Source organism: Eriocheir sinensis, chromosome 5 (assembly GCF_024679095.1).
Source record: "Eriocheir sinensis breed Jianghai 21 chromosome 5, ASM2467909v1, whole genome shotgun sequence".
NCBI lineage: Eukaryota > Metazoa > Arthropoda > Malacostraca > Decapoda > Varunidae > Eriocheir > Eriocheir sinensis.
In genome coordinates, this window is record NC_066513.1 from 16,990,112 (window position 1) to 17,014,100 (window position 23,989).

The 23,989-nt window shown below is 41.1% G+C and overlaps 1 protein-coding gene and 1 long non-coding RNA gene across 3 annotated transcripts; one reads left to right on the top strand and one right to left on the bottom strand.

The window, feature by feature from the left end:
* Nucleotides 1–1,336: 1,336 nt before the first annotated feature.
* On the bottom strand, nt 1,337–23,767 carry LOC126984671 (lysosomal-associated transmembrane protein 4B-like). Of its 2 annotated transcripts, XM_050838562.1 has the most exons (9): nt 23,642–23,767; nt 17,120–17,202; nt 15,421–15,540; nt 14,881–15,057; nt 12,528–12,789; nt 5,378–5,516; nt 4,431–4,587; nt 3,965–4,146; nt 1,337–2,174 (listed from the first exon to the last, which is right to left on the bottom strand). In XM_050838562.1, exons 2-9 carry the CDS (start codon nt 17,123–17,125, stop codon nt 1,928–1,930), a joined length of 1,290 nt encoding a protein of 429 aa, XP_050694519.1. In that variant the 5' UTR covers nt 17,126–17,202; nt 23,642–23,767; the 3' UTR covers nt 1,337–1,927. The 2 variants fall into 2 exon arrangements, with proteins under 2 accessions (XP_050694519.1, XP_050694518.1); XM_050838561.1 differs by lacking the exons at nt 17,120–17,202; nt 23,642–23,767 and adding an exon at nt 17,601–17,750.
* LOC126984694 (uncharacterized) lies at nt 22,248–23,265 on the top strand. Its single transcript, XR_007737463.1, has 2 exons — nt 22,248–23,027; nt 23,137–23,265. It is a non-coding gene; the product is annotated as an uncharacterized LOC126984694 (long non-coding RNA).
* Nucleotides 23,768–23,989: the final 222 nt, after the last annotated feature.

Sequence of the window (23,989 nt, forward strand, 5' to 3'; positions counted from 1 at the left end):
ATATGCATAATGTAAGTTAGAATTAGGATAGGTGATCTTACTTAAAAAGGATCCATCATATTGCAACTGTCGGTTGAAGTAGTTTCTAAACATGGGTTCGGAAGTGATAATTTTCGTTTGCTAAATGAGGTATTTAAATATGACCTAATGTAATATTTCGTGGAAAAATCCTCTCCATTTTGATAAATGTTTAACTTAGTCCGTTAATCACAAGTAAATATTCCATATCGGTGCAACTTGAAAGTAGTCGTGTCACTATGTAGAACAGGTCCAACTAGAGAACGATTCAAGGACTATAGCAGCCATGGCAGGAATTACCATCAATAGGGAAACCGTTGTAAAAAGGTGTCTATCTGACCGACCTGTTTGCGGGAGGTCAGAAAACCCGATATGTGTTCACCCTCATCAGTCATTATAGTAGATTCGTAACAGTCCACCCCCTTAAATCTAAACACACACAAGTGGTGGAGGCTCTAGGACAGTATGTGGCTGACTACGGGACGACCGAGAAGGTATCGACCTGGACAACGGGGGCGAGTCCGTATAGAACACCTTCCCAGATTTCAGTTCACTTCCTCCAAAACTTTCCTGCAGTGAGGTTCAGTGACTTCAGTCCTATAGGCTCCTACAATTGCGCAGGCTGCTTACACGCTAGGCTTCTTCAGAAGATACGTAAGACGATTCTGGGCATGTTCCTCCTACTCATCCCCCCTCTGACTCCTTTATGCCTGTAATTCAGATCCTCAAGAATGATGCTTCCTATGGCCTCTCTGGCCTCGACCCTCAGAAGGTTTATGGGCCTTATGGAGTGCCTCCTATTGTCCTAAAAAAACTGTGCTTCCGTTCTGTCACCCTGCCTGGTCATACTCTATCGCCTCTGCCTGTCAACATCTACCTTTCCTTCCTGCTGGAAGTACTGTCACTATTGAATATAACAAGTTTTTAGCCATAAACTCAACATAATCATCATGTATTATATATGAAAACATGCAGAATTAAATGGTGCACATAAAGAAACATAAATTAATTGATCATTTTGAGATGTAAACATAAATATAGATAAAATAACTCTTATATTGGCTAAAGCAAGCCAGGACGCAGTATCTATGCGCGTCCTCGGATATGGTACGGGGTATGCAAAGGCGCAGTATACACGTCCTCGTGTTTAAGGGGTTAATGCCAACTATAAGCACAACAAAGTGTACCTTTAACTTTTATGCTCTCTATATTGTATATCTGCTAACACCTTTTTGTGTGGTTCATCTCATTTCTGCCTCTTGAATGCCTGCATGACTTAAATTTTTAAGCTAAATATGGACGTACTGACATACATGGGTTCTTGCAGATAACATTTATTGATTGATAAAATACTTTATATTGCTGCTGATTACACATAAATGTTATCAAACAAATTTATTCCTTTAGATAATCACACATAAATACTGATATAGTATATGAAATCAATAGATTATATTGTTATATATTTCTTGCCAAATCATTCTAACATCAGTAGTTGGTGTTTAAAAAATGGGGAGGAAAAAAAAACATACTTATATGTAACTTCAAGTCTACTCTGAATAACTAATAGGTTCAAATGAGTCTGCAACTTTACTAATACCTTGCTAAAAATATATTCCAAACAGTAATTTCCTTATGCAAAACTACTGAGTCTTTATTTCCTGTATATCCTCTGTTGCAACATATTGAACAGAACTTCTGAGATTTGAGGCTGTCATCTAGATTCAGTGACTAGAGCTATTAGCCTGATAATACATTTATTTAATCAAGAATCTAATTTTCTAATCTAAATCTCATGTATCTAAAATCACTGATGTAAATCAATGAATATTTTTCAAGGGCTATATTAATATGCATTTGTTTCATATCAGTCTGCCTCAATTACTGATAAAACTCCAGTTTGTTATTTTTAGCATGCACTATGAGAGGCTGTATTGACAAGAACAGTAGTGGTTGTGGTGGCAGCAGGAGCTGCATCAGAAGCACCAGGCAAGCCTTCCCCAGCAATGGCATTAGTTTGGTCTTGGGTGGCAGCTGATGGTTCTTGAGGAAGGGAGGAGACTGTCCCACCCTCTGATCCGTGTTGAGCACTTAGGGCTGCCATGGCCATGTCATAAGATGGGGGTGGCTCTGGGAACATACCTGACAGCTTCTTCCTGTGAAATTTTTAAAGCTTTTTAGTAATTAGGGAAAAAATATTGTTCCTAACCAGGGTGAGGGAGATTTCAATGCAAATACACCACAGGCAAAATAATGGAAACAAACCATATGTTCGTGCTATATGCATGAAAATTTAATTTGGATTTTCTGTTTCAACCACCTGTCGTAGTTGATCGTCATGGCTTCCAGGATGACTCCTACTACTTTTGGAAAGTCTAGTCGTGTGGTATGAATCCTTGGCATCATTAGATGTTATGATCTTGTGATGAACTGAAGGCCAATGGAAGAGCTTGAGAGGTGAAGATACTGTCTGAACGTGACCGCCAGCACAAGAACAAGGCAAGGTCAGTGGCGTCGTTAGCCTTCGGCTTCCGGGGCTTGAGCCCCAAATGTTTTGACTTTAGCCCCGAATCTTTTTTCACCCCCGGGCCCCGTGTGCAATCTGGGAGTGTAGCTGTATGTGTTTATCTTAGGTGCATGGTGGTGAATGCAAACAGGTCCCCCCCACATTTTTTTTTTTTTTCCCACTCACTAAACTTCAGCCCCTGATGTTTTTCTCTTAACCTCGAATGTTTTTGAACCCTAGAAATGCCCCTGGGCAAGGTGCAGAGAACTGGCTGCTAGTGCTGTGACCCTTAGGTCAAGAATGTAACCTAGCTAATTCTTAATAATCTTATGGGAATAACTGTTTCAATAACCAGCTAGTTTTCGACATATATTGATGATTAGTGGGGAATTTCAGTTGAAAATCTGAACTAAATATCACTTTTTTTTCTTAAACTAATTACCACATAAAAGGATATTAGCATTTGGCAACTTGACCCATAAGGTAAAAATAATACAGTTGTCCCTCAAATAGTACGGTTTCGGTTTTATACGGATTATTGTAAATGATTTTTTTAGGATTTTTTAATTTCATGCTTGTTGCACCAAGTAGCCATGGCGTGAGTGGCAACACTGTTCTACCAGACTGCCACCCATGCACATCTCCTCAGTCCATGTGTGTGCACAACATCAGGAACACTTGTTTTGCCAGATTGAAACCTATGCGCTTTCCCTAAGTCCGTGTGTGTGCACAACCTGAGCTACGCTTCTCCATTACCACATAACATGAACATGGGACCCAAGAGACAAGCCAAAACACTTACTGAAAGCACCCCAAAGCGTTCGAGAAAGGTATTCACCTTGCAGAATTCAGATTTAGAAGTTACGTTTTGGTATGAGTTCAGTTACGGTAGGGAGAGCATACCATGTGAATCCTAGTTCCGCCCGGCTCAGCTTCTACTCGCCAGCTAAAGTTGCCAGTTATGCATTTTCTGCTAAAGTGTTACCACGCTTGGCAACGGAGCCATCCTGGCAGCGCTCCCTGATTGATTGCTAGTTTATATGTGCAGGGGTCAGCAAGCGAGCCTTGTCATACACTCGCACTCTCTCTTACTCTCTACCACAGTTTCTATTGCTCTCTAAATCATACTTGAAATAAGGTACGAAACGGTAATTGTTGAGATTGACTCCGCGCCCCAAAAATACGACATTACGCCTCCATATTATATAGACACTGCACTGTGACTGCAGCAGAAAATGCATATCTGGCAACTTGGGCCCACAGGTAACAGCTGAGCCAGGCGGGACCTGGATCCCGTAGGAGTGTCCAGGAGTGTTTCTAGGGGGGGGCACTAATTTTATATGGATTTTCAAATAGTACGGGGGTCCTGGGTCCCTAACCTCCGTACTATTTGAGGGACGACTGTATATTGATGCATGCCTGATTAACAATGAAAAGTACCTGTACTGCGGGTCAGCTATGGCTGTGTCATAATCTGGCAGATCTTGGCCCATGACAAGGGTCTGGCTCTCCTGATCTACTGGTCCAGACACTCCACCCAGGTACCTCAAAACAGAGCGACCAGCCTGAACCTTCAGCATGAGGTACTTGTAACAACGCCAAACAATGCTGATACAGTATGCCTGGAAAAAGACAAAATATTTGAAACACACACACATCTATCTATCTATCTATATGTATTTACCTAGTTGTGATATATGGGAAAGGAGCTATGTTCATGCTGTCCAGTCTCTGTATCTACTATTATCTCAATGACATTTCCCATCTACGATTCCACTCCCATATTCTGTCCAGGTCCTGATGTAGTGCATCATCACATCTGTCACTTGTAACAACTTCAGAGTTGTGGTCATATTCTCTATCACTTCAGTCATTTTAGCTAATAAGTATCTTTTGGAACTCTTACCTTCACCATCAAGGTAGTTATGAATATCAACATTGCAAAGAAGGTAAGGCATTTTGTGTTCATGGCTAGGAGTTGCTGCTGGAACGGGAAAGCTGGATTATCTTGAATCAACTGGCGGATATTGGGCAGGTAAGACACATAGCCAATCATTGTCATGCTGTAAGGAAACAAAGATAAATTAGTCCAAGCTTCTCCTGGCTGAGCAGTTAAGCTTGACAATGATGTACGATAATGTGTCATATAGGTAAACGAGCAAGTGAGTAAATGGAGTGAAGGAGAATGCGACCAATGTATTCTATTTACATGCAGGGGTGAATACAGAGGGGAGCCACAGAGGCCATGGTCCTCTCCAAAATCAACAGAGGATAATAGCAAAGCATATTTTGTTCTATAGCAAATAATGGAAGTTTCCTAAAATGGAACCTTAGTTTCTCTTTATCAGTGGCTGTAAGACATTGCAGCATATAAACACTAATTTTTGGTGTCTCAGTGAAATTTCTTTGAATATAATTGTAGTTGCTATTCGGATTGCCCCTCCCTGTCCATGATAAGACACTTTGATATGCCTTTGTTTACACCCATTGTCCAACTCACCCTGGGAACCCTTTCAAAATAACTCAAAATATGTAGCTACAACTGAAGCTTTGTCAATAAACTTCTACACATCTCTCTCTCTCTAGCCTCCTTCAAAATTAAAAATAAACAAGTATTTTCATTATATCATTATTCATGAAATAGAAACTTTGTGATATTACCATTATCAAACACAATTATACTTTTATTAGCTACTGCAAATTTCTGCATTACATTTCTACTATTACTTTCACAGAAAGACAAAGAGACTGGCAGAGAGGGAAAAGAGGAAAATTAGTATGTATGTAAATATTTATATTTTTACTACTACTACAACTTTTTAGATGTTAATAAATTACAAGGACACCACTCACCTCGAAATGCAAAAATCAAACACTTGCAGAAAGAAGAAGGGCATGAGGTGTGAGGGCTGGCGGCGGAATGCCCCATGCACAAGCAGGAGGGTCACGATGAACATACAGAGTGTGATGAACAGGGCAACATTCATCTCATCTGTAACAAAGAAAAATTAAATACTAATGAGCAGTTACAGGAAAAGGGTGAAGGACTTTGAAAGTGACTCAGGAACTTAGCAAAAGGTTATAAAAGGAAAAAGGTAAATGTGTCTCTTATTGCTTTACCCCTAATGCATCACACATTGTCTGACTCCTGTTCCAAAATGCAAGTACAGCGTTGAATGGTATCTTGGTAGTTAACTGTTTTAATCTGCATAATATGATCATTCCAGCAGTTAGGCCACCATGCACTATATGTTTCCAGTACCACTCAATGCTGTTTACATGCAGGTTGAGAGTCATTACAGACAACGCTTGATGCATTGTGTTATTTTCTCTTATCCTTGGTCATGGCTAGTTCACCCTCTAGCTCAGAAGTTCAAAGCAGAGTGTGTGGTGTTGTGTGATAGTTTTGTCTCTATAACTAGTAGTTATTAGGGTTGGCTTTAACAGTCAATTGATTAACTGATGTATTGATAAAAGTGGTTGAGGCAGGTGAGAGGGGACAGTGTGGGTACTGGGCAAACAGTATGATATGCAAGCCTTGGAACAACCATCACACCAAACACTTCATAAACTCCTTGAACCCTTTTCCTGCGACCTAAATTTAAAATTAATTAACGCCTCAGTGCGGAGCATTTTCCAGGGGGGGAAAAAAAAAGTCCCCTAATAGATAAAACTTTGCTTCCTGAACGACGACTCCACTCTGCATTATTCAGCTTCTTTCAATAAAAGACCATCACAACAGGAAGTACACGACTCAAGACTGGAGGCTGCAGAACGCTTAACCTCAGACCTTGCTATCATTTCCGATCGGGGCAGAAGGAACCTTGTGTCCTTCAATACCTCAAAAACTCAATTTCTCCACCTATCAACTCGACACAATCTTCCAAACACCTATCCCCTATTCTTTGACAACACTCAGCTATCACCATCTTCAACACTAAACATCCTCGGTCTATCCTTAACTCAAAATCTCAACTGGAAACTTCATATCTCCTCTCTCACTAAATCAGCTTCCTCGAGGTTGGGCGTTCTGTATCGTCTCCGCCAGTTCTTCTCCCCTGCGCAGTTGCTATCCACATATAGGGGCCTTGTCCGCCCTCGTATGGAGTATGCATCTCACGTGTGGGGGGGCTCCACTCACACAGCTCTTCCGGACAGAGTGGAGTCTAAGGCTCTTCTTCTCATCAGCTCTCCTCCTACTGATAGTTTTCTACCTCTTAAATTTCATTGCGATGTTGCCTCTCTTTCTATCTTCTATCATTATTTCCACGCTGACTGCTCTTCTGAACTTGCTAACTGCATGCCTCCCCCCCTCCCGCGGCCCCGCTGCACACGACTTTCTACTCATGCTCATCCCTATACTGTCCAAACCCCTTATGCAAGAGTCAACCAGCATCTTCACTCTTTCATCCCTCACGCTGGTAAACTCTGGAACAATCTTCCTTCATCTGTATTTCCTCCAGCCTACGACTTGAACTCTTTCAAGAGAAGGGTATCAGGACACCTCTCCTCCCGAAATTGACCTCTCTTTCAGCTACCTCTTTTGATTCTTTTTTAGGAGCAGCAAATAGTGGGCTTTTTTTTCCATTATTTTTTCCTCTTTTTTTGTGCCCTTGAGCTGTCTTTGTTGTAAAAAAAAAAAAAAATAAAAAAAAAAAAAATAAAAAGTCCCTCGCCATATCGCGGTCTCGCGGATTTTTCGCTATATCTTGGGATTTTGCGGTAAAATAAGCATTTTCTAGCCTAAAAAATGAAAACAATATAAATCAGTGTAATTAGGAACACACCTAAATAAGCACCTACGGTACCCACCTATTTTTTTTTATTTTTCCGTCGCAGCCTAGTGCGCCGTTTGTCTATTCCCTGGTTCACTCCTCCCCCACTTCCTTTCTTCTCCCTCTCCATCCCCGTATTTTTCTCCTTCCTTCTCATTTCTTTCTTCTTTTACTTTCATCTCCCTCCCAGTTTTTCTCGTTTAATCTCTTTCCCTCCCACTCACACCCTTTCTCTCCTCCTCTTTCATCACTTTTACCTGACCCTCCCTACCTTTCTCTTTTAATCTCTCCCCCTCTTTCCTCACCTTTACCTGACCCTCCCTACCTCTCTTCTTTCCCCTTCCCTTGTTTCCTCCTTTCTCACCCTCTTACCTTTAGTCTTATCTCTCACTCTATCACTCTTCCTCCCTTTCTCCTTCCCCATTAGATTATATGAACACACACACACACACACACACACACACACACACAGAAGGGGAAATGGGAAGGGTGTGTGGAGGGAGGGGCAGAAGTGAGTCAGGTTCCTGATCAAAGCCCTGACCTGACTCCCTTTTGCCACTCCCTTCTCATTTCCCCTTCTGTGTGTGTATGTGTGTTTACAACTAGGTAAACACACACACACACACACACACACACACACACACAGAAGGTGAATGGAAAGGGTGTGGGGCAGAAGTGAGAGTCAGGTCATGTCCTGAGTGAAGCCCTTACCTGACTCTCCCTCAGGACCTCACCTGACTCTCCCCACTGTCCCTCCCTCCCCACACCCTTCTCATTGTTTTCATCCTCTTTATCTCTCCCTGTTTCCTTCATTACTTTTCCTTGTTCTCCCTCCTTACATCCTCTATCGGTATTTTTTTTTCATGACTCACTTTGTCCCTCTCCTCCCTTTCCCCTTCCGTATTTACCTAATTGTGATAAGAAGTGAGCTACGCTCATATTGTCCTTTCTCTAAGTATTTTTCTGCCCTGCCAAACTAATTCCTGCGCAAAGTTCGTATTTACAAAGCAAATGTCGAAAATCGAAACAAGAATTATAGAATCATTTATTGGGACCGCATCGCAACAACGAAACGTCGTAGGAAGTGTTTATAAGAGTGTGGGAAAGGTCAGTAGGAGTGTGGGAAGAGTGTGGGGAGGGTTTATAAAGCCTTAAAATATATATAAATGATAAAAAAATATATAAGGTCGCTACTTCATGGATTTTCGCCTATCGCGGGGGGTTCTGGAACCTAACCCCCGCGATAGACGAGGGATTACTGTATATAAATATTGTAATGCTACAACATTTCTTATTTAAGTAATCAGCATCTTGCAGAGTAAGCTTTTTGTAATACTGCACTGCCTGATGAAAGCACCAGCACCTTCACCGGCCACATAACTCGATGTACCGCTCTCTACCTCTACACGAGTTTCTGATACATTTTCATCCAAAACATCACAGTCAGTGTCATTGTCACCACTACCAAACTCTAAGTTAAGTTATCAGAATCAATTTCTATATTGTCCAATAAAGTGACATAATAATCACTATCCTCAGCTGAGCGAGCAATCTGCCGTGCCTCATGGCGAAAGTGTCGTACATTCCTACTCGACATTATAAGGGTTACTGACTACAATTCAAACAAAATATGATTCATGTTTGGAAACACTGCAGCAGATGCCACATATCGATTTCCACTTAATTTCTACGCGAAAGAATTGGTGCATTACTTTGAAATTATCCTGGCCCATATGTGGGACACTCGCATGCAACTGCACCAAAGTCTGTGTCTCATATATGGGATACTCGCAGGGATAGGGTTGAGGTGAATTTTATATTTTTTATGTTGATTTAATTGGGATGTGTACCACTCTAGCAAAAACGATAGTGATATGAATGTTTCAACTGTAAAAAAAGAAAGAAAAAAAGATATAAGCCCAGGGGTGGCAGCACCAACTAACCCTTTATACATGTATTTCAGTGTCACACAAATAAAAACATTCTTTTGGCATCACTGAGACATTCTTGGTGAGAACCCGCTGGGTGTTTTTTTACTTCAAATCTTAAGTGCAATTTCAAATTTTATTTCTTGCTTAACCCTTTCAATACTAAATACGCACAGCGAGGACTAACGTAACTTGCCGGTGGTGCTCAGTGCTCGCTGCGAGTGCCAGTAGCACTCAAATTTCCCGTGAATGAGAGTTCCAACATTATTTCTCACGCCACAGCATTGCCAATTCAGTGGGTTTTCCACTAAATTTAGTGGAAAACCATATCAGCCTAGAGCGGAAAATCTACAGACGAGTAACTGGTGGATGTTGTTCTCCAACATAGCGGCATTTTTGCATAGCTTCACCAATCACCTGACTGATTTTTTTTACCATAGTTGTAAATTTTGCAGTTGGCAATACTACCCTGCCAGCACCCCATCAAGAGATCTACTCAGCAGTTGCCTCAATATGGCTGACCATCGCACACACACAAATGTACGTCTTCACAGGCAACACCCCCTGAACGTGCCTGTACATTCGCAAGAGAGGCTTACATAACCGAATCTAATAGATCTTGGCCTCCTCTTTCAAATGGGTTTTTTTTGTGTGTGTGATGATTAGTTTTTGATACAGAGGTTAAAAGAGTGAGCGTCACTTGCTGAATGTGCCTATACGTTCGCAGGAGAGGCTTACATAACCGAATCTTATAGATCTTGGCCTCCTCTTTCCAATGGTGTTTTTGTTTTTCAGCTGTGATGAATAGTTTTTGAGATACAGAGGTTAAAAGAGCGAGCACTGCGTGGTGGTGCTAAAAGCTCGCTGCGAGCGCCAGTTGCACCCACAGGCAACACCCCCTGAACGTGCCTGTACATTCGCAGGAGGCTGTAATGAATAATTTTTGAGATACAGCGGTTAAAAGAGAACCCCGTCCCCCCACTGGGCTGCCTGAGTGCACCTGGGGGGATAGTTTCGCTGCGAGCGGTTAGCAATGAAAAGGTTCTTGAAATTGTGAATACAGTAAAACCCCGATTATCCGAAATGGAAGGGGGGAAGCCTCTTTCGGATAAGCCGATTTTTCGGATAATCCGGATTTATGGCCGCCATTTTGATCGCCGCCAGTTTGATCGTCGGCATTGTGTCTTACTTTCTCGTTTGGATGAATATCACTTTGATCTTGCACCTTGGTTCTTATTTTCTCATTAGAACACATGTAGCTAGTATGGACGGACCATTAGCCAGGATGGATGAGGATGCTGGATGAGGATGCCCAGTGTGAAGTGTGTGACGTGACTGCCGCCGACTGACGATGTAAACAATGAAACCAAACAAACACACGCTACGCTAAACAAAGTAGTACGCTCAAAACATGTGATGTAAATGTTTTATTGTATGTTTGTCTGTGTGTCTCCTTGTCTGGACCAGTGTATGTTGATACTTGTGAGCATTGCAGATCTGAATTGTGAATGTTGCAGAGTGCGATTGTGAATGGTTGTGCAAGCTTGCAAGTGTGACCTTGATGCATCGTGCAGGTGGAGACACAGTATGATGACTCATATTATCGCGAACTCGTATGTTGGAAGGGAATGTGGCATGGAGTGGAGAGGGAGTCGTGTTTGTGTCGTTGTCTTGAGAGTACGTGTGAGAGTAGTCGTGCAGTAGTTTGTTCGTTTCACGCCCTACGTCCTTGCTGGGGCGAAGGTGCGGACGTGGTGTTGTTGAGAGTTTGTTTAATGTTTTTTGTCTAATACATTGATCTATTCGTTACAAGCTATTTCGGCAATACGTATTAGAAAGCATATTCATTTTAACTGTTCTTATCAATTTTAAATGTGTTAATATAGTACGTATGTAGTTACTTTTATTTATTTTTGATGTTTTATAACGTTTTAGTATAGAAAAAAAATTAAATTTTAATTGCATTATCCAGATCAATTTCGGATAATCCGCTTTCGGATAATCGGGGTTTTACTGTAGTTTCATTTCCACCAGATTTTTCTACTTCCTCTCTTCACATGCTAATTGTACACATAAGATGTTCTTGCTATTAACCCTTTCACTGCTAAACGCTCGCAACAAGCGTTAGGCGTATTTGCTGGTGTTGCTAAATGCTCGCTGCGAGCTCCACCCGCACTCAAATCTCCCGCGTATGAGTGTTCCAACACTAATTCTCACAACACAGGATTGCCAATTGAGTGGGTTCTTCACTAAATTTGGTGGAAAATCACATCAGCCCAGTGCGGCAAATCTACGGACGAGTAACTGGTGGATGTTCTTGCCCAATATAGCAGCATTTTTGCATAGCTTCACCTATCACCCGACAGATTCTTTGACCAAATAGTTGTAAATATTGCAGTTGGCAATAATCCCTTGCCAGAATCTGAAGAAGAGATGTCCGCAGTTCCCTCAATATGGCTGATCATCCCGCACGCACTGACTTAAGTGTCAACACTCCCTGAACGTGCATGTATTTTTGCAAGAGAGGCATACATAACCGACTCCTATAGATCTGGACTTCCTCTTTCCAATGGTGTTTTTGGTTTTTAACTGTGATGAATAGTTTTTGAGATACAGAGGTTAAAAGAGACCCCCCATTGGGCTGCCCGACTGCGCCTGAGGGGATAGTCGCGTCCGCACCATGCGCAAGGAAAGGGTTAAAAGTGCCATTCACATAATAGCAGCATTGCTCGTGCATCATTAATAAACATAATAACATCAAGTTATTCATCTCAGTCAGTTCCAATTAAGATTCAACCGTTCAAACTTTGTTGCAAAGCTGTTTCTTGTTACCATCTTACATTATTTTTAACTTTATAATTAAGGTGATGCCCTACTCACAGGGGTTAGGGGACAGACTATCAAGAAAGTTGAGTTTCCATGAATTCATTATTACTGACACTCCACAGACATAGCACAGAACTCAAATATCCCCTGGAAGTCACTAAAATCCATTTCAACACCTCAAAACAGCCTAAACAGTCAAAGTCGATGTCCTATGCAACCTAATATAAGTGAAAATTAATATTGGGTAAGGTTGTAAGAGGTACGGGTGTGGCAGAAAGTGGTAGGTGACAAGATTAACCTAGCTGTCATACAGGAAACAACTTACGCCATGATTGACTCCATGAGTTTAACCTTCTTTCAACCTGTCACTTGTACATTCTTTTATCTACATCATTACAATTTTTTATTTTTTTTATTTTTTATTTTTTTATAAAGAAAAGTAGATGAATGCCAGTATTGGCAGATATACTGTACCTGTGTTTGGCCGGTGAGTGGTCATAAAGTTACTGATGGAGAGGGAGAAGTCACTGGTGACCTGCTCAGTGTTGCCATCACCTTGTGCTGCTAAGATACAAGGCATCTCAGCCCCACAGTTGACAGCTTGCACATCCAGTGGCTCCACAGTCAACTGCTCTACTCCTGAACCTGCTCCTCTGGGATCATTGCCTGACTGCTTCAAGGTATCAGGGTTGACTACCATGACAACAATCAGGGAAAGAGTTATCAGGTGCAGAAGCTGGAACACAAAAATCATATACATTAGAGAAGATGAAGCACAATTTCTTCCTACAATCTGTCTAGTCTGACTTCTGTAACCAAAAGCTCCCTCGTAAGAGAAAGATGTGTTGACCATGTCACAGGATCTTTAACCTTATCAATCTATTCACTACTCACCTCAAACCTCTAACCCTTCCATCTCCCTCTTTAAAATATTTAAATATTTATTTTTCCATTTCAAAGGAGATTATCTATTTTCTATATTCAGCAAGGCAAATTGTGACTGATCACCTTCACTACTTCAAAACTCATTTCCTCCTCTTGTTAGAAATGCTAAATCATATGGTCTCTTTTCTTGCTATCCACTTTTTTACATTTCATATTCTTTTCAAATGACTCGCTTCCAAGGACTGGATTCTTGACCTCTGGTTGCTGTTCCATCCTCACATCTCACTTGCATACATTAACCCCCTTCAACACGAGGACGTGTATACTGTCATGCCCCGGGAGCTTATTTTTCTATTTTCTCTATTTTCCAACACGTCCTCTGCGTGTATCGAAACACACGAGAAATTAATCAAGATCAGAGTATTCGCTGGCTGCCTGGGATTGAACCCGCGACCAGCATGACGGGAGAGCCACTCCTTACCGAGTCGGCCAAAGAGGTACCCCACTGGCTAAGTGGGTTATGGGAGGCTCGTTCATCAGGCACTACAATACTGCGTCCTTGCGTGCCCCATACCATATCCGAAAACGCGCATACTGCGTCCAGGCTCGCTTTAGCCAATATACAAGTTATTTTCTCTATATTTATGCTTACATCTCAAAAATTATCAATTAATTTATGTTTCTTTATGTGCACCATTTAATTCTGCATGTTTTCATATATAATACTTTTTTTTTTTTTTTTTTTCGTCCGCCTATTGCGCCGGTAGGCTTGCTTGAGGGGCCTGGATGGTATTCGGCCCCAGCCCGTCATGGCGCAGGCAAGTGTTTATAGTGGTGCCATCTTCTCTTGGCTCATGCTGCCCCCCGGAACTCGTTCTTGATTCTTGGATGGTTTCCCTCTAGAGTCCGGGTTGATGGGTGGTCTTCAGGACAGCATGTGGGTAGTTTTAAGCCACTCGGCGGTGACTGAAAAATCCGAGGTGGTAGCGTGAGGATTCGAACCCGCGTCGTCCATCACATGGACCCAGCACACTACCACTTCAGCCACTGCCTACCCCATGATGATTATGTTAAATTTATGGCTGAAAAGTTGTTATATTCAATAGTAAAATTTGAAATTTGGAGCGCGTGGCAATCCCGGATACGGCTCGGGGCGCTGTTTTGGCCCGGCCGTAGTGAGTTTCTTTATGTGCACCATTTAATTCTGCATGTTTTCATATATAATACATGATGATTATGTTGAGTTTATGGCTGAAAGCTTGTTATATTCAATAGCAACATTTGAAATTTGGTGTGCTCAGCGATCCCGGATACAGCGCAGGGCGCTGTTTTGGCACGGCCGTAGTGAGTTTCTTTATGTGCACCATTTAATTCTGCATGTTTTCATATATAATACATGATGATTATGTTGAGTTTATGGCTGGAAACTTGTTATATTTAATAGTGACATTTGAAATTTGGCGCGCGCGGCAATCCCAGATATGGCGCGGGCACTGTTTTGGCCCGGTCGTAGTGAAGGGGCTAAGGTTGGACCAGCTGTTACCCCACAACCCCTTTTCTACTTTTACAATTCATTTCATCTATGGCTTGTGTATAAAGATCTTGTCCCTTTAGTACTTTCACACATAGACTCATTCTCAGACCTTTCCTAACATGCATCCATGATATTAAACCATAGTATATGTTTGTGAAGCTCATCAGACAGTATTTTGATATGTAAGACTGTTGAGATGCAGCATCTCAATTTCAGTGATTACTTTGTGTTGTAAAGTGTTGCTAAAATGAAAATTGCTTTCAGTTACTCTGCATGTGACCTTTCCTCCATCTTGCCACATGGAAAATGGAATGAGTGAAAACATTAATGTTGATATGAAGCATTAATTTCAGCAGTAACTTTTGTTAAATGAATTTCAAAAACTAATTAAAAATAGGTGGTACATACCATGTGCCAAATGCCAATAACAATGGTGCCGGTGCGGACATGGCAGCAAAGGAAGCAAGTCCACTCATCACTCCACTTCCTGAGAGCCTCCAGTCGGGCTCTCACCTCTCTTAGCCGCTCCACACCCTGCATGGCGCCCCTCCCTCTGGCACCAACACTCCTACCCCCTGATTCCTCCTGAAAATTGGTGGGAGTATTAATCATTTTAAAGCTAACTATGTGTTCTTTAATAGGTTATTCTACTTCAAGTTGCTGATAAATACAAATTGAATTTTCCAAGATATCAAGAAAAAAGCAGGTATACCTGTCCCCCTATATTCACGGGTTCACTACTCATGGATTCGCACAAATGCAAATTTTCCCTCAATTGTAAAGAGGTGGTTGCACTCCAAACATTCACAGTTTGCCCGCCATGTTTAATTAAAATCATGCATAAAAAAGTGTATATGGAGTGATTACTGTACTGTGACTTTTAATTATCCTTGTTTTGATTTTTGGACTTATATTTTAGTAATAAGTCGTAAAGGGATCCAGTCTCACCTCCCTCGCCTGGGCCTCACACCCGCCACTGGTGCCTTCCTGTGCGACCTCCGTGCTGCCTGTCTCTGTGGTAGTTCCCTCAGAAGTGATGTCTGCACTTCTTCCAAATGAGACTTCACTCTGAAAGAAAGAAAAATGAACAATCATTAAATACTATAGCAAATTCTGATACTTTCCTTCATGATGCCTTAAAACCCCTCTCAAAATATGCTAAATAGATTAAATTCATAAAAACTAAATTATATTTTATCTGTGTGGTATAGTCTCATTCCTTCCTTAAATAATGCCAATTATTATTTAGAAGCTATAATAAAGTAGAGTAAGAAATCTCCTCCGTTACATGTGTTCAGCTTTATTACATGATAAAGGTTTGTTCCCTAAGCAGCAATATTAGCGATGTCAAATTAAACCAAGGTACAGGCTCCAAATGGCACCAACACATCATATTTGGATATGATAACAGGATGAATAGATATGAAGAGAAAAATATATAGACATGAAGAGAAAAATATTAACCAATTAATATGACCTTGATAAATTCCCTCTTTTCAATAGAAGCAAACTGCTACTGTACAATCTGTCTCACATTCACCACAACACAGTGTTTTGTCCCATCTGCCTGCTTCAAACCTTGTGCTTATTGTACTATTCTTAGGGAATATATTGCATATTGCATACAGCATGACAAGCAAGCATGAAGCTAAGACAATGTGAACCTACCTGCTCCAAAATATGACAGCAAATAAATATGCCTCAAGGAATAAGACATTATGGTGGCAGAGCATGACTGCCATAAGAAAAAGTTAGCTATTGTAGGATCTCACCAATAACAACTTCCAAAGTTTCCAAGTTAAAGTAGATGCCGAGTTTCTACAATGCTTGAATTAAAAAAAAAAAATAATAATAAATAAATAAAAAATATTTTGCTGGAAGGAATCACCTTGGGTCACATTTGTTTGCTGCCATCTCAATGATTTATTTGTCAGCCGAGCTCTGGGCAAAGACGTGTGTGATATCCAGGTTACCACAGTTTACCTTCCCCAGGTACCTATTTGTCGACCAGCCCAAGAGAGCGGATGAACAGCTGGGTAAGCTGCACACCTGGGCCAGGATTCAAACCCAAGTCCACAGATTCATAGCTAGACATGGTAACCACTTCAACATGGAGGCATGACTCCACCAAAGATCCTTACTACTGTGTATTTTATTTTTATTGAGTTTTCTTGGGTCAAGGAGGTTGAGATCCTAACCCCACTTTCTATTAACATGTAGTCCTATGGGAAAAATGGCTTCATTATTTTGCAATTCAACTTTTTTTTTTTTTTTTTTTTTTTTTTTTTTTTAATAACCCTGTAGAATATTGAGGGTTACCTGTACCTTGGCAGCATAGTGCAGGAAAACAGCAGGTTACTTCAAGAAACCTTTCAGCAGATTGGTTTGGCCCATAGTGATATGGACTTGCTTAACATGAGTGTATGGCATTGTCGATACCTTTGTGGGAGGACAAAGATTGGAATCCTTAAGTCGCTTGTGTTCCTGCCTTACTTAATCGCTATGAGACATGGACACTAGATAGTAATATATGCAGGTGGACTGATGCCTCTGGTAATGAATGTCTTCGCAGAATCGATGGGTATCGCTGGAATGATTTTATGTAGAATCGGCGATTACTCCATGAGAATGAATTGAGGTCTATTACCTGCATAGTCTGTGCACACCAACTCCAGGTATATGGGCATGTAGCACGCTACCCAGAAGTCGACCCTGCTCACCAGGTTGTATCTGTAAGAGATAATCCTGTATGGAGGAGGCCAACAGGGTGTCCACAAAGCTCAAGACTGGAGGTTGCCGATGGATCCTGTCCTGAGTTACTTTGGATGGGAAGGTGGCCTTCATAGACTTACTCGGTAGGACCCATGGGGATGGCATCATAAGGTGGGCAACGCAACATGCCCTCTGGCGTGTACCCCTGCTGATTGAGCGAGTATAATATTGTAGTATTATTGCGCTAGAAAAATAATTTTCAAGGAATAAACCGTTCTTAGTTAAGAAAAGCCACACTCTTGATGGTTAGTATTTAAAGGTTACCAAAACAGTGAGTAAAAAGACATGCTACATTACAACACTTGAACGCTCAAATTCACTAAAAGTGACTGCAATATCCATAAGCTCAAATTTACATATGGGGGAGGCGGAGGAAGTTCCTGCATACGATTTGCAGCACTAACACCATCCTGCACCACAACTTCTTGATCCATCAATATTCTCCTTATTCTTGCTTGTCGCAATGCTTGTCTATATGAGACTGATAACATGGTTACCCTCAGCTGAGTCTCCTTAAGATACAAACAAAAAGAGGTGAATGTAAATTTAATTATTTTCTCTAGTGTAGTAAGTAGCCTTGACTTCAACATGAAAATGAAAAAGAACATTTATTCTAAGGAGCTAGAGGCAGTAAGCAAATATACTCAAATGGGCAAGTCACCTATGCGAGTCTATTTTTTGTAGCCAGGATGGGGGAGTCAGAATGGCCTCTTTTATATACGAGTATAAAAAAAAAGATAAAAGACACACAAGTGGAGAGCTGGCAAAAGAGTACAGATCATTTAAAGAATTGGGCATCACTGTAGTCCAAATTTCCACAATAAATAATAATATAAAGAATCATTACCTACACAGTGAGGTCTCACAGTCTATATACAAGTGACCCTAACTTAAAAAAACAAAAAGTTAGGTTGCTGAGAAATCATTTGCAATGAAAGATTCTGTTGTTAACCAATTACAACATGAGTAAAGTTTAGTTAGATTCCAGGACCCTGAAATTCCTGGTGCTGAAAAATTATAAACCTGTACAGGAGGACTAATGTATAAGCGCATATGATCCCAACTCTAGGTGTGAAATTAGTTCCCTCTTACTGCCTTACATCACTTAAAGTTCACTGCTTTTCAAGTACATGTCACAAACACTACTCTATATGGGCAAATAAAATTCTAGACATGCGATAGTTCAGCAAAATAACAAACATGTGTACGGCCAGGGGTCCCCATCCTGACCAGATTCCTCTCTCATATTTGGATTACCAGCATCAATGTGGTCCAAAAACACTATAAGCAACTTAAGATACCTCCACTAAATATGAACCCCTAAAGATGTTAATGATCAACCTAAGCTCATTTTGACACGTAAATTTTGAATAATACAGATGTTTGTTAATTCTTAGCTCTTATTATACAGGTTTATATCTTTTATCATGGTAGAAGTGCATACTGACTAGTAAGAGCCCTTTTTTCAGTGGCATGCCAGACACTCGCCAACTGACTCCGGAAGTGTCTGCTGCCCTCAGCAGTCTGTTGACAACCACTCCCATGAAGACTACTGTTTCATCATCCCCAGCACCCTCTTAATGGCCCATCCCCCAACAAAAGCCTCACAATAAATAGAAAAGAGAAAAATATGCCCTAAAGTCCTGACAAGATAATGAGGAAGGCAGACTCTGCCACCACCATAGTTAAGCTGCTATCCCAACACCATACTGAAATATTGCATTGCAAAGCATATCACAAGCATTTATTGGAACTATTTAAATTTAATAAATCTAACATCATCTAATATATGGGGTCTTTTCCCACTTTTGACCCCCTTTGTTTTAATTTAACCAGATCTAACATCTCTCCCTTATTTAAATATAAGCAGCAGACATGGGGTAATCGTAATCGATTACAGTTTTTCAAGTATTCATAATCGATTACCCTTTTATTTTTTAAGTAATCATAATCAAATAGTACAATAAAAATGTAATCATAATCGTGATTACTTTTGCGATTACATTAGCAAAGTTTTAGTCAATAGTTTCTCGTACAGCAAGTATGTACTACTCTAAATATCTGCAGTAATTCAACCAATTGAATATTTGGTATGGTACATGTGTATAAAATTTGCAAGTTCACCTTTCAGTCCTTCCTGTAATCACGATTGTAATCACGATTAATACATCATGTAATCGTAATCATAATCAATTACACCTAATTTTATTGTAATCGTAATCATAATCGTGAAAATATGAAGTAATCGTAACCGATTACATGTTTTTTTTTTTTTTTTACAACAAAGGAGGCAGCTCAAGGGCACAAAAAAAAAGAAAAAGAAAACAATAAAAAAAAAAAAGCCCACTACTCGCTGCTCCTAAAAAAGAATCAAAAGAGGTGCCCCATGTCTGATAAGCAGACCTAATGGCCTCCTAACAAGGGTGGGGCTTTGCCCCCTCTCAATCCTCCACATTTGGACACCAAGAGATATGGTTATAAGGAAGATGATTACTACGAAAAGATGTCAGAAAAAAGGTGTTGAACTCTGCAGTGTAACGGGTGTAAAACTGTATAAATATCCTTACACTGCGAGATGAGTGTGATCATAAAGACCTTTGGGAATTAATACTGGCAAGAGGTTTTGGTACTTGGGGTTGCCATTGTTGTGGCCAAATCAGCACAGGTGTCCTGATTTGTCCCAGGTGGAAATTTTTTACGAGCTTTTGTCTAGTTTGGGTGTATGCTCTTAATAGACATTGGTTTTGACAGAGTGTTTCTTTGCTGTCTGTTGTGTTGGCATTGAAAATGACCCAATAAACAGTAGTAAAGAATGACAATAGCATGTTAACATGAAACACACTTCTTTCTACAAAGTGCCAAACCTATTAATTTTAATAGCCATGCACTGGCTTACATTGGCAGAAAAGGTTTCTCTGGTGTCTGTGTGATGTGTTGGGCTGGAAAATGACCCAGTAGACAGTAGCAGCATGTGGTGGACTGTTTACAAGGCTTATCGCAGGATGGATCGGGACGGGGAAATTTATACACAATACGACTATATGGCTGTAAGGAATTATGCACCACTGGCCAAATGCACCACTGCCTGAATGCACCAACCCTTGGTCTGAATGCACCATGTATAAGGTTCCAATGTACTACATGCCTGGTCCTAATGCACCACTCCCGGTCTGAATGCATCACCCTTTATGATTCCAATGCACCAACCTAAGACCAGTTGAGATTTTATATTTTAGCTCCTATAACTACTTGTTTACTAATGGTTTAGGAATTGTTTATAAAGAACAGCTTGTTTCCACAGTCTCAACTGACACAATAGGCCTAACTGCCTGTTTACTGGTAGTATGTTTACCAGTAGTTTAGGAAAGCTTTCAACAGTATCAACGCAATGCCTTCGATCAATCCCAAGTGTGGTATGATGGTAATGAAATAGGCAGTTTATGAACTGACTGTGCCCGAGCTAAGCTCTAATAGTTCCGTCTCCATTATCTACATTCATCCAGCCTTTCCTTTATTTGATGGACACTGCTCACCTCCACCACTTCTTCCCGCAAGCTGTTCCATGTGTTAATACTTCTACATGGAAAACTATACTTTTTCAAGTCACTCAAACAGGTTCCTTTATTAACCCGGTAGCAGCGACGGGCCAAATTTGTGGCTTTACCGTGTACCAGTGACAGGCCACATTTTTGCCATGATATAAACCCCCAAAAATAGATGATGCATAAACTGATCACAAATGCGTTGATATATGTTATGAAATGGTTTGTCTGAGTGATGATTTTTTCTCATTTTTCTCGCTTAGAGGGGCCTTTAAGAAACATGATCCCCGCAGCTATCGGGTTAAGTTTCTTTCCATGTCCTCTCAGCCCCTGCGTTCTCGCAGTAGAAAAGAGATCATCTCTATCCACCTCATCAAACTTATTTACCAACTTATACAACGTGATCAGATCTCCTCTCTCCCTTCTTTGTGGGCGAATTGACGTGTGGGCGAAATGACCGTAAACCCTGCCTGTGGAAGAAGTCGATCAGTCAGGCTGTGGAAACATCCCTTACCACCGAACCAATTCCCACTGACATAATGGTGGATGCCCCAACATCCTACCATGTAGTAGAAGGAGGTTCAAGAAAAGGAGGTGAACCTCTCACAGATAGCCTTGGATTCCAGTACGTCAAAAAGTGGGTAACGTCTGTATCAATGTCATGGATCTGCAGCATCCGTACAAAGAAGAACAGGTGTTTTCCTAGTGTCATGATAACTGATAGTGTATGACGATCATACTTTTTAATTGTGTAACAGGGCAGTACAGCATTTTAAAATCATAATGAAGAATAATAAAGACTTGCTGAATGATGCTTGTATTAATTTACTGTTACACTCTTGGTAACTAACACTGTGGTGAACGAGACTTCCATTTATTATTACATTCGGACTACAAAGTTGGTGCATTCAGACTAGGCTGAAGGTGCATTCGGTCTGGTGCATTCAGACTAGGCAGTTGGTGCATTCAGACTACAAAGTTGGTGCATTCGGTCTGGTGCATTCAGGAGATGGTGCAATACGTCCAACTTCCGCTGCGAATTGGAAGCAGTGAAGTTAATACCTTACACCAAAATTTTCTTAGCGTGATGTTGGGAAAAAAGAACTGAGCAGTGAAAGCGGAGTGAAAAGAAGTGTAATAGTGGAAGCTAACAAAAGGGCATAGAAAAGCGGTAATACTTTATAAGAAGTCCGCCTCCCCCTTCGCCACTCCAGCCCCCCCTACCCCCCATGACAAGCCTGGGGAACTGTGGGGGACTGGGGTTTGGGGGGGGAAGACAAAATCACTGAAAAATAGGCTTCCAAAATGTCCCTATAAAAATCCCTAAATTAAGGAAAACTCCCTAGTCTCGAAAGTAAGGAAAGTACTAACTTTATAACCAAACAGCCCCCCTCGCCCCCCTGCTAACCAAGGGGGGCTGTGCCCCCCTCTGGACCCCCCCACATATATGATGCGCCGGAAAATCGTGTTTTTTTTTTTTTTTTTTTGGTGGGGAGCATATTTAAACTACTCCAACCGAACTTTACGACCCCCCTCCTAACCAAGGGGGGCTGTGCCCCCCTGGACCCCCCCCCCATGTAGGGAATTTTCCTTAATTTAGGCATTTTTCTAGGGAAATTTTGGAAGCAGGGGGGGCCCAGGGGGGGGTCGTAAAGTTCGGTTGGAGTAGTTTAAATTTTGGAAGCCCATTTTTCAGTGATTTTGGCTTCCCCCCCAAACCCCGGTTCCCCACAGTTCCCCAGGCTTGTCTTGGGGGGTAGGGGGTTCTGGAGTGGCGAAGGGGGAGACGGACTTCTTATAAAGTATTACCAGAAAAGCAAAGTCAAAGGAAGAAAAGAGCAGAAAATCACATCAGTTCAGGGTGAAGCATATAAGTGTGCACTGTGAAATAACTGTGTGCTGTGAAGTATAGATGTCTTGAGAAGGAGGACCTAAGAAGCAATAAAAAGCAGAACATGTCAAAAGAAGAAGTGTGACATTTGGGAAATCAGGTTGATATTTGAAGCTTTGGCCACTATCTCATCTCACTGACCTGAAGCTTAAATACTATCTGCAGCAGTTCATAACGAAAGGAAACCCCCCAATGATACTTGTAAAATGTACTGGAACGGCTGAAAATGGAAAATTAGTCCCCTAAAAACCCCCAAAAGACCCTTCATTAATTTCCCAAGGTAATTAATTTTGCCAAATGGAAAACTAGCCCCCTAAAAAAACTAAAAGACCCTTCATTAATTTCCCAAGGTAATTAATTTCGCCCTAACATGGATGACTGATGTAATATTCTGGGACGAGTGAAAATGGATAACTAGTCCCCTGAAAACCCCAAAAGACCTTTCATTAATTTCCCAAGGTAATTAATTTCGCCCTAACATGGATGACTGATGTAATATTCTGGGACGAGTGAAAATGAATGACTAGTCCCCTGAAAACCCCCAAAAGACCCTTCATTAATTTCCCAAGGTAATTAATTTCGCCCTAACATGGATGACTGATGTAATATTCCGGGACGAGTGAAAATGAATGACTAGCCCCCTGAAAACCCCCAAAAGACCCTTCATTTATTTCCCAAGGTAATTAATTTCGCCAAATGGAAAATTAGCCCCCTGAAAATCCCCAAAAGACCCTCATTAATTTCCCAAGGTAATTAATTTTGCCAAATGGAAAATAGCCACCTGAAAATCCAAAAAAGACCTTTCATTTATTTTCCAAGGTAATTAATTTGGCCCTAACATGGATGAGGTGGATGTAATGTGCCTCCACCCATGCCCGCACACCACTCCTTCCACCCCCTGAGTTCCTAGTCCCCCAGGGTGCCATCAGCTGGATAATAAACCATAAAGTCAGAGTTTTCCTACCTGTGTTCTGGGGCCTCGTCCAAGCACTGTACGCAGACTCCTTTGCGCAGCCTACTCTTCCTCTTCTTGGGTGTCTAGTAGTCTATTATGCTCTATTTCCTCCTCTTTTTACCTGTTTTTTTGCTTATTATCGTTTCTTAGAGGAAAGGAAAAGGAATAATAGGTTGGAGGATTGGATAAGACCTGTGTTAAGACTCATTGCACAGCCTACTCTTCCTCTTCTTGGGTGTCTAGTATAGTCTATTATGCTCTATTTTCTCCTCTTTTTACCTGTTTTTTGGCTTATTATCGCTTCTTAGAGAAAAGGAAAAGGAATAATAGATTGGAGGATTGGATAAGACCCGTGTT

Excerpts from the sequence above, each read along its gene's own strand:
- LOC126984671 (XM_050838561.1), bottom strand. The coding sequence starts at position 17,735 with ATGTTATCAGTCTCATATAGACAAGCATTGCGACAAGCAAGAATAAGG. Across the intron at positions 15,541-17,600 it reads TTCCTCCGCCTCCCCCATAT|AGTGAAGTCTCATTTGGAAG; the intron begins GTAAATTTGAGC and ends TCTTTCTTTCAG. Across the intron at positions 4,588-5,377 it reads TTTGATTTTTGCATTTCGAG|CATGACAATGATTGGCTATG; the intron begins GTGAGTGGTGTC and ends GTTTCCTTACAG.